This window comes from Phaseolus vulgaris, chromosome 7 (assembly GCF_051622355.1).
Source record: "Phaseolus vulgaris cultivar YP4 chromosome 7, ASM5162235v1, whole genome shotgun sequence".
NCBI classification, from domain to species: domain Eukaryota; kingdom Viridiplantae; phylum Streptophyta; class Magnoliopsida; order Fabales; family Fabaceae; genus Phaseolus; species Phaseolus vulgaris.
Window position 1 is genome coordinate 930486 of NC_143504.1, and position 12537 is coordinate 943022.

Sequence of the window (12537 nt, forward strand, 5' to 3'; positions counted from 1 at the left end):
TAAAGATGCAAATATAAATATACAGAAAGAAACAAGTTCAGTCAAATACTTACACTGATTTCTTTGGTTTATTAATTGTTAACCGTTTCCAATAACTTTCACTAACTTTTGTCATAATTAGTAACGGATTCTTGATGTCATTCTCTTCGAATATATACAAAAACCTATTTAAAAATGAAAGTGTAATTTATGGTATGTTCTTTAAAGAGAGAATGTGCAGTAGTTCTTTAAGATAGAGACAGTGATATATGTATGTATACTTTAAATCATTTGTTTACTTCTATGTGTTAACTGTAAAAATGTTACATTACTTATTTTAACTCTATTTTGTTATTTAGTCACAACACTGAATATTATAATATAAAAAGTTAAATTAAAAATGTGTTATATATATCTCCAACTGAATTAAGAATGTATGAAAATATAACAATATCATCGTTAGAAAAATAAAAACTAATTTTCCCTCTTTGGTATAAATACAAAATGGGTACTTGCGGAAGTAAAATGTAAAAAAATGATAAAAATAGAGTTATGATTTCGATAATTTTTAATGTGAGAAAACTTCATCAACTTGAGAAGTGAAAACTTATTGAACCTAGTCGAGAAAATGTGTTTCACTATTAACATAGGATAACACTCAATCTCATCCAACAAGGATGTAATACAATATTTATCTAACATCTCACTAGGATTTATAATCTCACACCAGAGTGAATATCAACTCTCTCATTTACTCTTTATGTTGCTCTTCTTGTTTACTCATGTTTAATTTTGAAAAAGATTTTTAAAAACTAATTTCATAACATATTCTTAGAACTCATATTAAAAAATTAAATACAAACAATATTTTAGTTTTAATTCACTCTTATGGTTGGAGATCCCACATCGACTAGAGATTAGAGTCTTTCATAGTATATAAGTGGGTGCAAACCTCACCTTATTGAGTCGGTTTTATGGGGTTGAGTTAGGCTTAAAGTTCACTTCGTAATATGGTATCAGAGTCATTTCGAGTCTATCGTGTCACCCACTATCGGAAGAAGTAGATGAGATCACTTTTCATCTTATAATTACTCCTAATTAATGAGGTATTAATAACTAAATTAATTTCTATTAGAAAGTAAGCATGGTTTGATCACCATTTAACCATTAATTTTGTGAAGATGAAAGGATGACGAATCATTTACATTGGCTAAATCAATTGACAACGACATCTTTTATTCATGTGGATCATATTTTTCATTTTCGGTTAATTGTTTGCAATTTCACATATAAATCACAATCTATTAATCTTTTGTTGTTGAAATTCTAAGAATACGAAATGCATCATCACTAAGAATCTTTCATTCTCTTATGTATTTTCTTGTCTTCTTCTTCTACATCTAGTTTCTATTATTTTGTGATGATACACCATTTAAGCAAATGTTTCAAAAACTAAATAATATTATATATATATATACTTATTTAAATAAGAATATTTCAAAATGAAAGCATTATTTAATATAAAGATAATTTATGCAATAAACTTTGCAATGCAAGAAGAAGTAGCAATCAATAGGAAAACTTGGTAGAATAATAACTAACTATTCTTTATTGAAAAGAAAGAAATAGAAGAAATATTTCAACAATGATTGAATGTCCAACTTTTCTTTTTCTGCCATGAATTATTATCCCAACTATGATAAAGACCATCTTCTTTAATATTCCAAAAAATCTTTTGATGGCCTGCTTCTGCATTTGGATCATATGCCAAGAAAGAAATGCAATTTCCATCCCAATACATCACAGCAGATTTAGCATCATTCACATTGTCAAGTTTAACATAACTTTGACCAGGTGTCAAATAAACTCCATCTTTTTGGTTATTGTAGTACAAATCAACATTTTTGTTGTTACGAGCCATAATATTGTGAAAGGAAAGAGCAAGTATGTTAATATCTATGTGAGATGATTTTGGTTCTTCAAAATGGTTAAATGGAAGGGAATTGGTTGAATTTGAAAGAGACTCAAAATCAGCAGATGCAAAACTCAACACATTCATCAAACACATGGTGAGAAGAACAATGAGAGATGCATAAATTGATCTACACATTGTGTTGTTTCTGTGGTTTTTCTTACTTCTCCAATGGATCAATAGAACTCTATTTCACTTGTATTCTTCACTCTCCTTCACCCAATGCTCCTTATATACACCAAGTTCTTCCAATTTCGAAAAGAAAAATGATAGTTTGACAACTCTTAAAGTTGTATACAATCCTTGATGTGATAGGTTTAAAAATAAATATATATAATAATGGATAAATTTGTACTTAAATGATATGAAATTTTTTTTAAATAACAGTATTAGAAATTGTAATAGGACTGTATAAAATATTGGGATTGTCAATGTATCATTATCCTATAATTATTTATGTTTGTCTTTTCTTCCAATAGAGAACCAAAAGAACAGGTTGTAATTATTATTTATAATAATTTGAAATGTAATCATTATATAACAACAAAATTTAGAAACAAAAAATAATTAGTCATTATATTAGTTCAATTAGATATTATTTTATAAATTAAAAAACTATTAATATTTAGAGTGGTTTCTATTATTAATAAAAAATTATAAATTAATTTATATATTGGTATCTATATTAGCTACTAAGATTTCAACTATTAATATTTAAAATTATAAATTAGTATTTAAAAATCTAATAAAGACTAAAGTAGAATGTAAAGTAATTAGTAACTAAAACCTTATTAACGAACCTTTATAAGTTTTTATTAATAATATAAATTATTTTACACACCAATATTTTTTTTAGTTTATAAAATGGTCTCTACTTAAATCAATATAACAATTAATTATTTTGGTATCTAAACTTAATTTTTATTTAATGATTTTTTAACCATATTTTATATATATATATATATATATATATATATTGTTTTATCTGTTAAAACATTAAATTTCACTCAATCAAATTAAATAGATTAAATAAGATAGATCTTTCATTAATTATTTTAAGAAGTTGCATTTACTTTTCTTGTCATACTAGATGACATTTATATCTTCTTTAGTCTTAAAATGCCTATTTTATATTTAGTTAAAAATATCATACTCTTTATGAATTTTAAAGAATATTTGTCTCCACCGTGTTTTTTAATAAATCAAATTCATTTTTATACTATAATATAGTTGCACTACATTAAGTTTAAAAAAATATATATAATTTAGTCTCATAAATTTAGATATATTTTATTCGTTTTTTATTGAAAAAAAAATTGATCTATAGAGTACTAAAAAAATCTATTTTTTAATTGAATCTCTTACAATTTAATTGTTTAATTTTTCTGTTATGTGTGTTATATGGGTGATATGACTATTATTCTACCCAATTACTTATCTCATATGTTAATAAATATGATTTTTTGTAATTAATATAAAATGATACTATAATTAATATAAACAATAAAAATTATTGTCATTCTACATTAATCATAATATTATATTAATCATAAAATCTCATATTTCTTAATATATGGAGAGAAGTAAACAAGATAATGAGACAGAATAATAGTTAAGTCACCCAATTAAAATAAAATTAAATGAAGGAAACTTAATTAAAAAATATAAATTTTTTAAATACTTAATAGACAAAAAAAATCAATATCACTAATTAAAATATCCAAATTTATGAATTACTTTAAACTTAATTAAACATAAGTATATTCATATAGTATCTTACTGTTTACACACAAAAAAATAGACTAATGATTTAAATAATCATCATTCTTAACTTCATTCATTTCATTCAAGAATCAATTAATGGTTCATTAATTACCCTGATTTTAAGAGATGCATGCTATTTAAAAAGAAAATGGCAACCATAAGATAACCTACTTTCAAATGTTACATGCACTTTCTTTGGTGCTTCAGCAAGTGACTAATGACCATCAACAAGTCAAGGAGAAACAGTAGTTCTCCAGCCAGGCAGAAGCAGATTTGAGAATGCGAAGCTCACCGAATAGGAGATCTTGAGCCATTACTCTTCTAACAAAAAGACTTTCACAGAAGGGAGGGCAATGGCAAGAACCCAGTGACTGCACAACAGCATGAAAAAAAAAGACTATATCAACGCTAAGAACAGTAAGATCTTTGAATGAATTGGAAAAAAAATGGAAAATGAAGCAAGCATTTTAATACACTTTTATATTTTGATTAGTTTAACAATCTCAAAATACCAAGGCTAATTTTCCCTGAACCGGACCAATTCTGACCTGCACCTAACGCTGCACATAACCTGCACCAGACCAATTATGACCATCCATAACACAGGAATGTCTTCCGGATGTTAAAATCCAGAAGCTTTTTTTTCATTCCGGATGTGAAAATCTCGAAAACATGACAAGGACAATTTGGGGTTTTAAAAAAAATGATGGGTGCAGATCACAATTGATCTGGTGTAGGAAGAATTAGCCAAATACCAAATGTGATCAAATGGCCCAGGCCCACCCAAATGCAATTTTCTCTCAACTTGCTACTGATTCGGTAACCACATGTTTGGATATTAAAACCAATCATATAGATATATATTTAGATGAAGTCCTAAAATTTTACCGTAATAGTCCCATTGCGCTCCTCAATTAATTGGATGAATACCGATAACAACATCAAGTGTGCTTGTATCTCTTTGGTGATATCCTTTAAAGGGCGCCTAGCTAGCCTTCCATCATTTTGAGCAGCTTCCTCGACCAAATCGTCAAGTTCTGATTTTTTTCATAAGCATAAATTCCAAAGTGGTTACTGTTAGTATATCAGTTCTTTTGTGAGAAGAATTGTAACCATTATTGCATTAATAAAACTAAATAAATGTGATTTATGTGCACACTGAGATGTGTTCTTTGGTTAAAATTCAAAGTGAATACTGTTTTATGCATAGCTTATTTAACAAGTGAGACATTTTTTGGGTGGGAAGAATTATACGCATTATTGCATCAATAGAACTAAACAAACAAGAGTTTATGCGCACCCTGAGATGTGGTACAAGAAAGAACACGAGCAAGCGCACGAAGTGACTGTGGAAGACCCTTCCCTTTTCCTCTATCTGACTTCACCTCCCTATGTGATCACAGCTTCTATCAGATAGCCAAATACTAGCAAGTATATTATCAGCAAAATTTTAGAGTAAAACCATACCAGGAAGTCCTACATTATCAAAAGGAAAATAAAAATATGGAAAAGGGTTCAACTGTTTGTATGCACATTTCATGCAGCTGAGACACATGAAAACTCAAAATGGGTACAGGTGACAGTGCCGTGACTCAGAAAGTGAAACATGAAAAATGGATCAAAATAATATTGCAAATTAACCATTGAAGATATATAGACGGGGATATCCATTACTTTGCTTTGCTGAAAGTAAGCACTGCATTCATGAGTAACAAGGGCAATTTGGATTCATAAAGCAAAATCATTCTATTATGTTGGTCAAAAGAACCAAATACCAAGAATCAGCATACAAAAATTGGACTATATTATCTAAATGATTCTGCAAGACGAACAAATTAGGAATCAGTACAAACTTGATACTGAAGGTATTCAGAGGATATGTCAAGTCCTTCATATCTTTAGGATGAGGTACAATGTTTCGATGCAAGAGCTCCAACTTCATGTCATGCAAAGGATCGTGCTTAGGTACATCAAACTGGATCTTAACCTGGGAATAGTTACCATTATCAATCAGGATAGCTGATACAATCATAAAATAGTAAAGCAACAAGCCAGAGGACCCAAAAAAATATATCAGCTGACATTCTATGGAAATTCAATTGCAAGGATATACCTGATCGTAAATGTTGTATGGAACTGTAAAACCAAAGTCCAGCACTAGAGTAGCATTTGAAAACTTTCCATATCTTATTAGGACCTAAAACCAATAAGAAAACCTCTAAACCCATGTGAAATTTTTTATAACTGAGAACCAATATACCTCATTAAATTCAAGCAATCTATACATTAACTAAAATTGACTGAAGTCTCACAAATGAAGTTATTTGTGATAGTAAGGCCACCATTCATATTACTTCAATCCATTTTTTTATGAGAAAATCAAACATATTAAAGTGGATGGTTACTTTATTAGAGAAAAAGTTCTACCTAGTTGAATGGTTACTAGTAACACAATCTGACATTTTCACAAATATCTTATACTATGTTTGTTTCCAGGTATGTGCAACAAGGAGGGAGGGGGGAGTGAACACAAATTGAGTTTATTTTTAAAAATATTGGGGCTTATAATTCATAACATCCAATTTGAGAGGGGAATGTTAATGTATAGTAGTTCATATACGCATTTTGTAAATCTATCTTTATCTATCTATCTACTACATGTGCACATGGGTATGTATGGTCTGTAACCCTTTTACTAAGATAATAAAATCATTTTTCAAAATATTTTCTATCTCTTTTCTCAAATGTTATAGAGCAAACTAGGTAATGCTTGTTTAATCAATCAAGGAACCAAAAAAAGAGTCAAAGGTAAACTTTTCAGGAATGATGTCACTGATTAATTCCATTGCGTAAAAGACGGGAAAAGACGAAACCTAAATTTTTTGTATAAATTCCAGCTCTCAAAATACAGAAAATTATGCACCAACTTTATAATATAAATTGTTAGCACAATAGTAAATGACCTGTTCATCAGGGGCATAGTCACGATCAGCAATAATCTGCACATAATTGCAATATTAAATTAAAATTTCAAGTACATAAGTTTGAGTGTGTGTAATTGTTTCTTATTTGATTAGGCAAAAGAGTCTTATTGCAGCAGGCTTGTGCTACTCAAATACTGGACCTGATTATTATTTCATGCTTTGTATTTTTTTATTTTTTTTGTTACTCTTAAAGATTTGTATGGTAAGTAATATCACCCCATATCATATCATAATAGAACAAAGAGTGGAAATCAAAAGAAAAATTAACTGAGAGACGATTCATCATTCACACACTTCCTCTTACCATCTCCTCTTAGTTTTGTGCTTCTTATCATAACTAAGTTCATTATCATTCCCCTACTCTCTTCATATTATTTGTGTATCCCTTCAATCTTTTTCCTCCTTTAGGATAAACTTTTACTGTATGATCTGGAAATGTATAACCAGAATAATTGAGCATAACATGTGAGAGATACGACACGAAAACAAAATAATTATTGCCCAGGACCATAAAAATGAAAATTGACTTTCATGTTTTTGAGAGGAGGGGGTTGAACTGTTTAATAACCATTTTAATCAGGCTCCAATGACCAATGATCGATTAGATACAAGACAGGAATGTGTATGTGCAAGAGAGAGAGAGAGAGAGATCAAACTTCTGAGCATTGTTTGTCATCATCACTCATTACAATTGCTTCTGAAACTCCATCATGGTTTAAGAAATCTGCAAATGGAATCTATAAAAATATTAAAAAACTAATTATGTACCAAGCATAAAATATAAGAGAAGTCTTCATACAGTAGCAATACCAGAGCTAAACCCTTTGTGCTTCCCCATGCTCGAGAACCAACTGGTAATTCAACATTAAAGTGATCAAATAGAACTCAGAATGGGTTTCATATTCAAAACAACATAATAATAAACGAGGTTTATCAACCCCTTTCAAAATTTAGTCTGAGTAAAAGATCAGGCAAATCATAAAAGATCAAAAGACTATCAGCTACATTAATGTACCCTATAATGTACCCTATAATGTGAACATACAATGAAAGCACAAACTTTTCAAGTGTTTGCTTTACCTAGTGTGCATGCATGCATGAAGTCCTTGAAAGTAAAATCTTCAAAACTTATATGGACAGATTCAAAAACCTGAATTAGGAGGATAAATTTAATATAATCAGTCTTTAAAATAGACAACTTAGTTTATTTAGCCACTCATATGAGGATAATACTTTGACCCAAATACCTATTGCATTGTAAATTAAACAATAAATTTCTTCATTCTAACAAATAAAACCTTCTGAGTTTCTATTGATAAATAAAGGTACTCATTTCATCATCTCATGACTTCACATACACCAAAAGAAGCTAACATTCTTCTGTATAGTTTTTGGGATTTTAATTGCCCTCTATTTTGTAACAAGGTTTCTTGTCCTATAATATTTCCTAAAAAGCAAAATATGTTTTGCTTTATTCCAAGATAGATAATAAAAAAACTGGAGTCAACTGCATAATTAAAATTAAAAATGAAAGTACATACTAACCTAGGTAAAAATATGTTTTAATCCCTACACTTGGCAGAAACCTAGTGTTGCATATATGATAGCTAAAAATTTCAACAATAATAGATTGAGAAACAACTTGAACATTTAAAAGTAGATAATGATGAAAAGTACTTACACGCTTGATTGTCAAAAAGTCCTTTTCAATTTGAGACCTATGGTCAATAGTTTCCTGATAAACTGAACTTGGACGAATCATGTCCAGCTCACTTTCATTCCAAAATACCTGGATGGAAACAAAAAAGTTCAAAAATCAACCCACAGTAAAGGTCTTCATGATTATTCTCGAAGTCCAAAAACTGTATACAAAGTGGCCATTAATTATTTCAAAAGAATAATTATGGAATCAAAAGAATAGTATGACCTATTTCAGAGCCTAAAATTGGTACATGGGCAAAGTGGCCATTAATTACAGAAAAGAGAAATGGATTCTATAGAAATACCATACATTGGAAGAACATTTTTGTCAGGAAAAAACACTACTAAACACTATACAATAATACAAGTAAGAAAAAGAACAAAAACTTGCCGTATTGTGCAGCTCCCTTAGCTGTGGAAGACAGCTGATATAAGGATACCATTCAGAGCCCTATCATTCAGACAAAGATATTATAGATTTAGTTTACTCTAAGCTAAACGTGACACAAGTCTCAAAGAATATACGTCAAGGTATCGGGTGACTGGGTTCTATAGATTTTCTCTTTAATACATTTTTTTCAGTTTCATACTTTTGTTCAGGAGAATTTCTTATACAGCCCTATCGCTGTAGTTTTCTTTTACCCTTTGTCTTGATGCATTTCTTGTTAAATTAAAAAAACTCTAAGCTAAATATAGCTACACAAAATTACATTTTGTTTTATAAAATTTGAGCTCAAAAGCTCCTAAAATTCAGATGAAAATCATCATCAGAGCAAACTCATAACATTACCTGACCCAATTTCTTCTCAGTGAGAATAACAATAGCAAGTTTCGCAATATCTCCAACTTGCTCACCGATCAAAGATTTGATTTCAGGAGGGAGATTATCAGCAGTTATTTGCTGCAAAACCAATCATGAATACCGTCAATAGCAAGCATTCATTGCGACATGTTAAGTAGTGCCATAACATAACATTCGAGCACAACTTAGAATGCGAAGCATACCACTCTGTAAGGAACCTTTAAAATGCAATCTCCAGTTTGTATTGTCTTGGAAGCAAACAGAGACCTATCAAGGAAGATGCCAAGCGAGTCAACAAATATGATAATAAATTATAATATACCAAAATACATGTTTCAGCATTCCATTCCATTTTCAGTTGTGAAGAATCTTATTATTAGATAATATAATATTTTAGATTTTTAGTTGTAATCCTTATAAGTTGTAATTGTTTTATCAGGATCAGTTTTTTTTATTTTTTATTTATTTATATGCTAAATAAATATAACACTCAGATAATGTAAGTGTGGAATAATTTAGATTAATGAAATATATCATTGTCTTTTTTTCTCTCTATATAAAACTAATATGTTAAAATATTATATCAAACCATATTTATCATCTAATAAAAATTGACCCCAAATTAATTTCCAATATCATTTGAATTTCACAGCAATAATATTGTAGGATTGAAAGAGAAAGACGAACCTTCCATACGAAGATTTCCCGATGAAAAGCGAGGAGGAAACTGCAGAAGCAGCTTTCCGCTCCAACCATGGCAAAAACTCGAGGCAATTGGCAGAAAACTAGGGTTTGGGCGAGGCGAAAAGGATTGAGAAAAACACGAATATGATTTATCAATTTAACTGAGAGAGAGAGAGGAATTTGAAGCGAACCTGGTGAGGTTTTGACAGAGCCAGAGAACAGAAGCCAAGGTGAAGAGAATGAAGAGACCACCGCAAGCTTGCAGTTGCAGTGCGAGCTCGAAACGGCATTGGTGAACTTCGAACGCGTGTGGTGTCGACACCATACGACGTCGTTTACTCGGTGCACTCTTTCGAGTTCACTCACTCTGCTGCAAATGCAATGCACTCAAAACACTGAAGAAAAAAGAAAAAGAAACCTAAATTCGCTCCGTGAATTTTATAGTGCATTGATTCTATTATTCTCACGTTTATTCTTAAAAATTAAAAGTTGTGTTCTAATCATTTTCATTACATCTCCTACAATTATACATAGCAATAGTTTAAGACTGTGATTAATGTTTTTGTAGCAATAGTTTAAGACAATGTGATTAATGTTTTTGTGACAATAGTTTAAGACTATGAGATTAATGTTTTTGTTTGGATTAGTAAATTGAGAAGAAAGTTTAGACAAAATAAAGTAACATAAGTATAGTGAGAATTGTACCATAAGTATAGTATAGTGAGAATTGTACCATAAGTATAATTTAATTGTTTGAAATTAAAATATTATTTCTTAGGAGTGGTCTTGAAAAAAAATATTGTATAAAATTGTTGAAACATGGAAATTAATAACAAGTTTTTTGTTCCAACTATAATATAGATATTTATAATTAAAAAGTTTAATTAGAAAACATTTTTTTATATTAACAAGTGAGTGAAGCATCCAAAACTTCATGTGAAGACCATAAATATTCATAATATAAAAAATAAAATTGAATAAATTATTTTTTTGAAAAAAATTAATTCAATTTTTTAGTATCATATAATATTACTATCTTCCTTATTAATCAAATTTTAGTTGGTGAAACAACCTTTAAAAAAAATTAATATTATTGTCTTTATCTTATAAGAAATATATAATGTCGTGTTGTACATGTAACTTCATACCTATGTGTAATTTTAAAATTTAAAATATACCCCTGAAAAATATGTAACATTTTTTTTAAAATGTAAATATCGGATTGTATAAATGTAAATGTAACTTCAATGGCAGAGAAGATTTTCTTCTCTTTCCCTAATGAAAGAGTCTCAATGTTTTTGCATGAGTAAAGAAAGAGATAATAAAACTTTATATAAATAAAGTTAAAAAAATAAGAAAAGGGAGAAGAAACCTAAAGACAACAAGCTAATACTGAATTAAAACCGGATTGTAAAAATCGGAATCTAACATTAAATTTGGGGTTGCTTGTCACATTGGATTGTACAACTAGGTGGGCAATCCTAAATTTAGTGTTAGTATCCGGTTTATACAATCTAGTATTATGTTTCAAAGGGAAGGTGTTATGAATTGTTCTAAGGGATTTATTTAGAATTTTAAAATTACATGAAGGTGTATGAAAAATCAATGGAGACACCGAGAAAATTTGCCTATAATGTCCAAAGTCCAGATCTAACACCTCCTCTTTAAAATATGAATATTAAATTGTACATATAAGAAGGCAACATCAAATTTGAGATTGTTTATCGAATTGTACAATTCAGTTTGTGAATTTAATTTAATAAATCGAGTTGTACAAATCTGATAGACAACCCCAAATGAAATGTACAAACTAGAAGTTAACATCAAATTTAAAATTTAATTTATAAATCAAATTATATAATATGGTAGAGAATCTACATCAAGTTGTAAGTATTCCTATTTTAAATGAGAAGTGTTAGAGATTAGTCAAGAAAATATATTTGGAATTTTAAAACTATACAATTTTGCAAAAGGTGAATGGAAAAATTGCATTAGAAGTATAAATAATTGTCAAACTTAAAAAATCCACAAGTTATTGAAATAGTGAATTTTGGGAATAATAGAATTATGACTGGTTGGTGAAAAAGTATTTATACAATTAGAAATAAAAAATAATGTATTATTTTAACTATGATATTTATGATATTTAATTCGTTTTGTATAATCATTCTGAAGAGTATTGAGGTATTTGTTTGTAATTTATTTAAACTTAAAATGGCAACATATTATTTTTTCTATAAATATGTTTAAGTGAAAAACTTGAAATGTCATTCTTAAAAAGTATTATTTTGATATTTTCTTTTAGAATTAAACAATACACAATAAATATATTTTCTTCGTTTCACATTTATACAACAAAACACAGTATTTTTTATAAGCAACAATAATTATAATCAATCACAATCTCAATGATTATCAATTAATAGTTATTGGGTGAGTTTGTTTGAGATTTCTCTAGAAATATATTTTTTAACAGAAAAAAAGTATATATTATACACTATTTAAGATGTTGGTAAAAAAATGTTACATGTGTTTTTTTTTTCATATTATATGGGAGTGGTGTAACCATAAATTAGATGAATATTGAGTAGAATTAAAAATGTGAAATTTGATAAGTTAGTTACTTGTGCTGTGTGAGAATCTTAACAACT

General features: G+C 28.8%; 2 protein-coding genes across 7 annotated transcripts; both read right to left on the reverse strand.

Moving 5' to 3' along the window:
• Nucleotides 1–1561: 1561 nt before the first annotated feature.
• On the reverse strand, nt 1562–2093 carry LOC137828594 (uncharacterized). Its single transcript, XM_068635234.2, has one exon. It carries the CDS (start codon nt 2087–2089, stop codon nt 1619–1621), a length of 471 nt encoding a protein of 156 aa, XP_068491335.1. The 5' UTR covers nt 2090–2093; the 3' UTR covers nt 1562–1618.
• A 1568-nt stretch (nt 2094–3661) lies between these two features.
• On the reverse strand, nt 3662–10384 carry LOC137828626 (SET domain-containing protein). 6 transcript variants are annotated; one of them, XM_068635273.2, is made up of 15 exons: nt 10078–10384; nt 9890–9987; nt 9406–9469; nt 9191–9301; nt 8792–8851; nt 8381–8488; nt 7780–7849; nt 7510–7550; nt 7356–7436; nt 6679–6714; nt 5829–5912; nt 5569–5702; nt 5016–5104; nt 4604–4752; nt 3662–4086 (listed from the first exon to the last, which is right to left on the reverse strand). In XM_068635273.2, exons 1-15 carry the CDS (start codon nt 10174–10176, stop codon nt 3940–3942), a joined length of 1371 nt encoding a protein of 456 aa, XP_068491374.1. In that variant the 5' UTR covers nt 10177–10384; the 3' UTR covers nt 3662–3939. The 6 variants fall into 6 exon arrangements, 4 of the variants coding, with proteins under 4 accessions (XP_068491374.1, XP_090161238.1, XP_090161240.1 ...); XM_090305112.1 differs by having other exon boundaries at nt 7356–7423; nt 10078–10345; XR_016523339.1 differs by having other exon boundaries at nt 3677–4086; nt 5016–5139; nt 7356–7423.
• Between the last annotated feature and the right edge of the window lie 2153 nt (nt 10385–12537).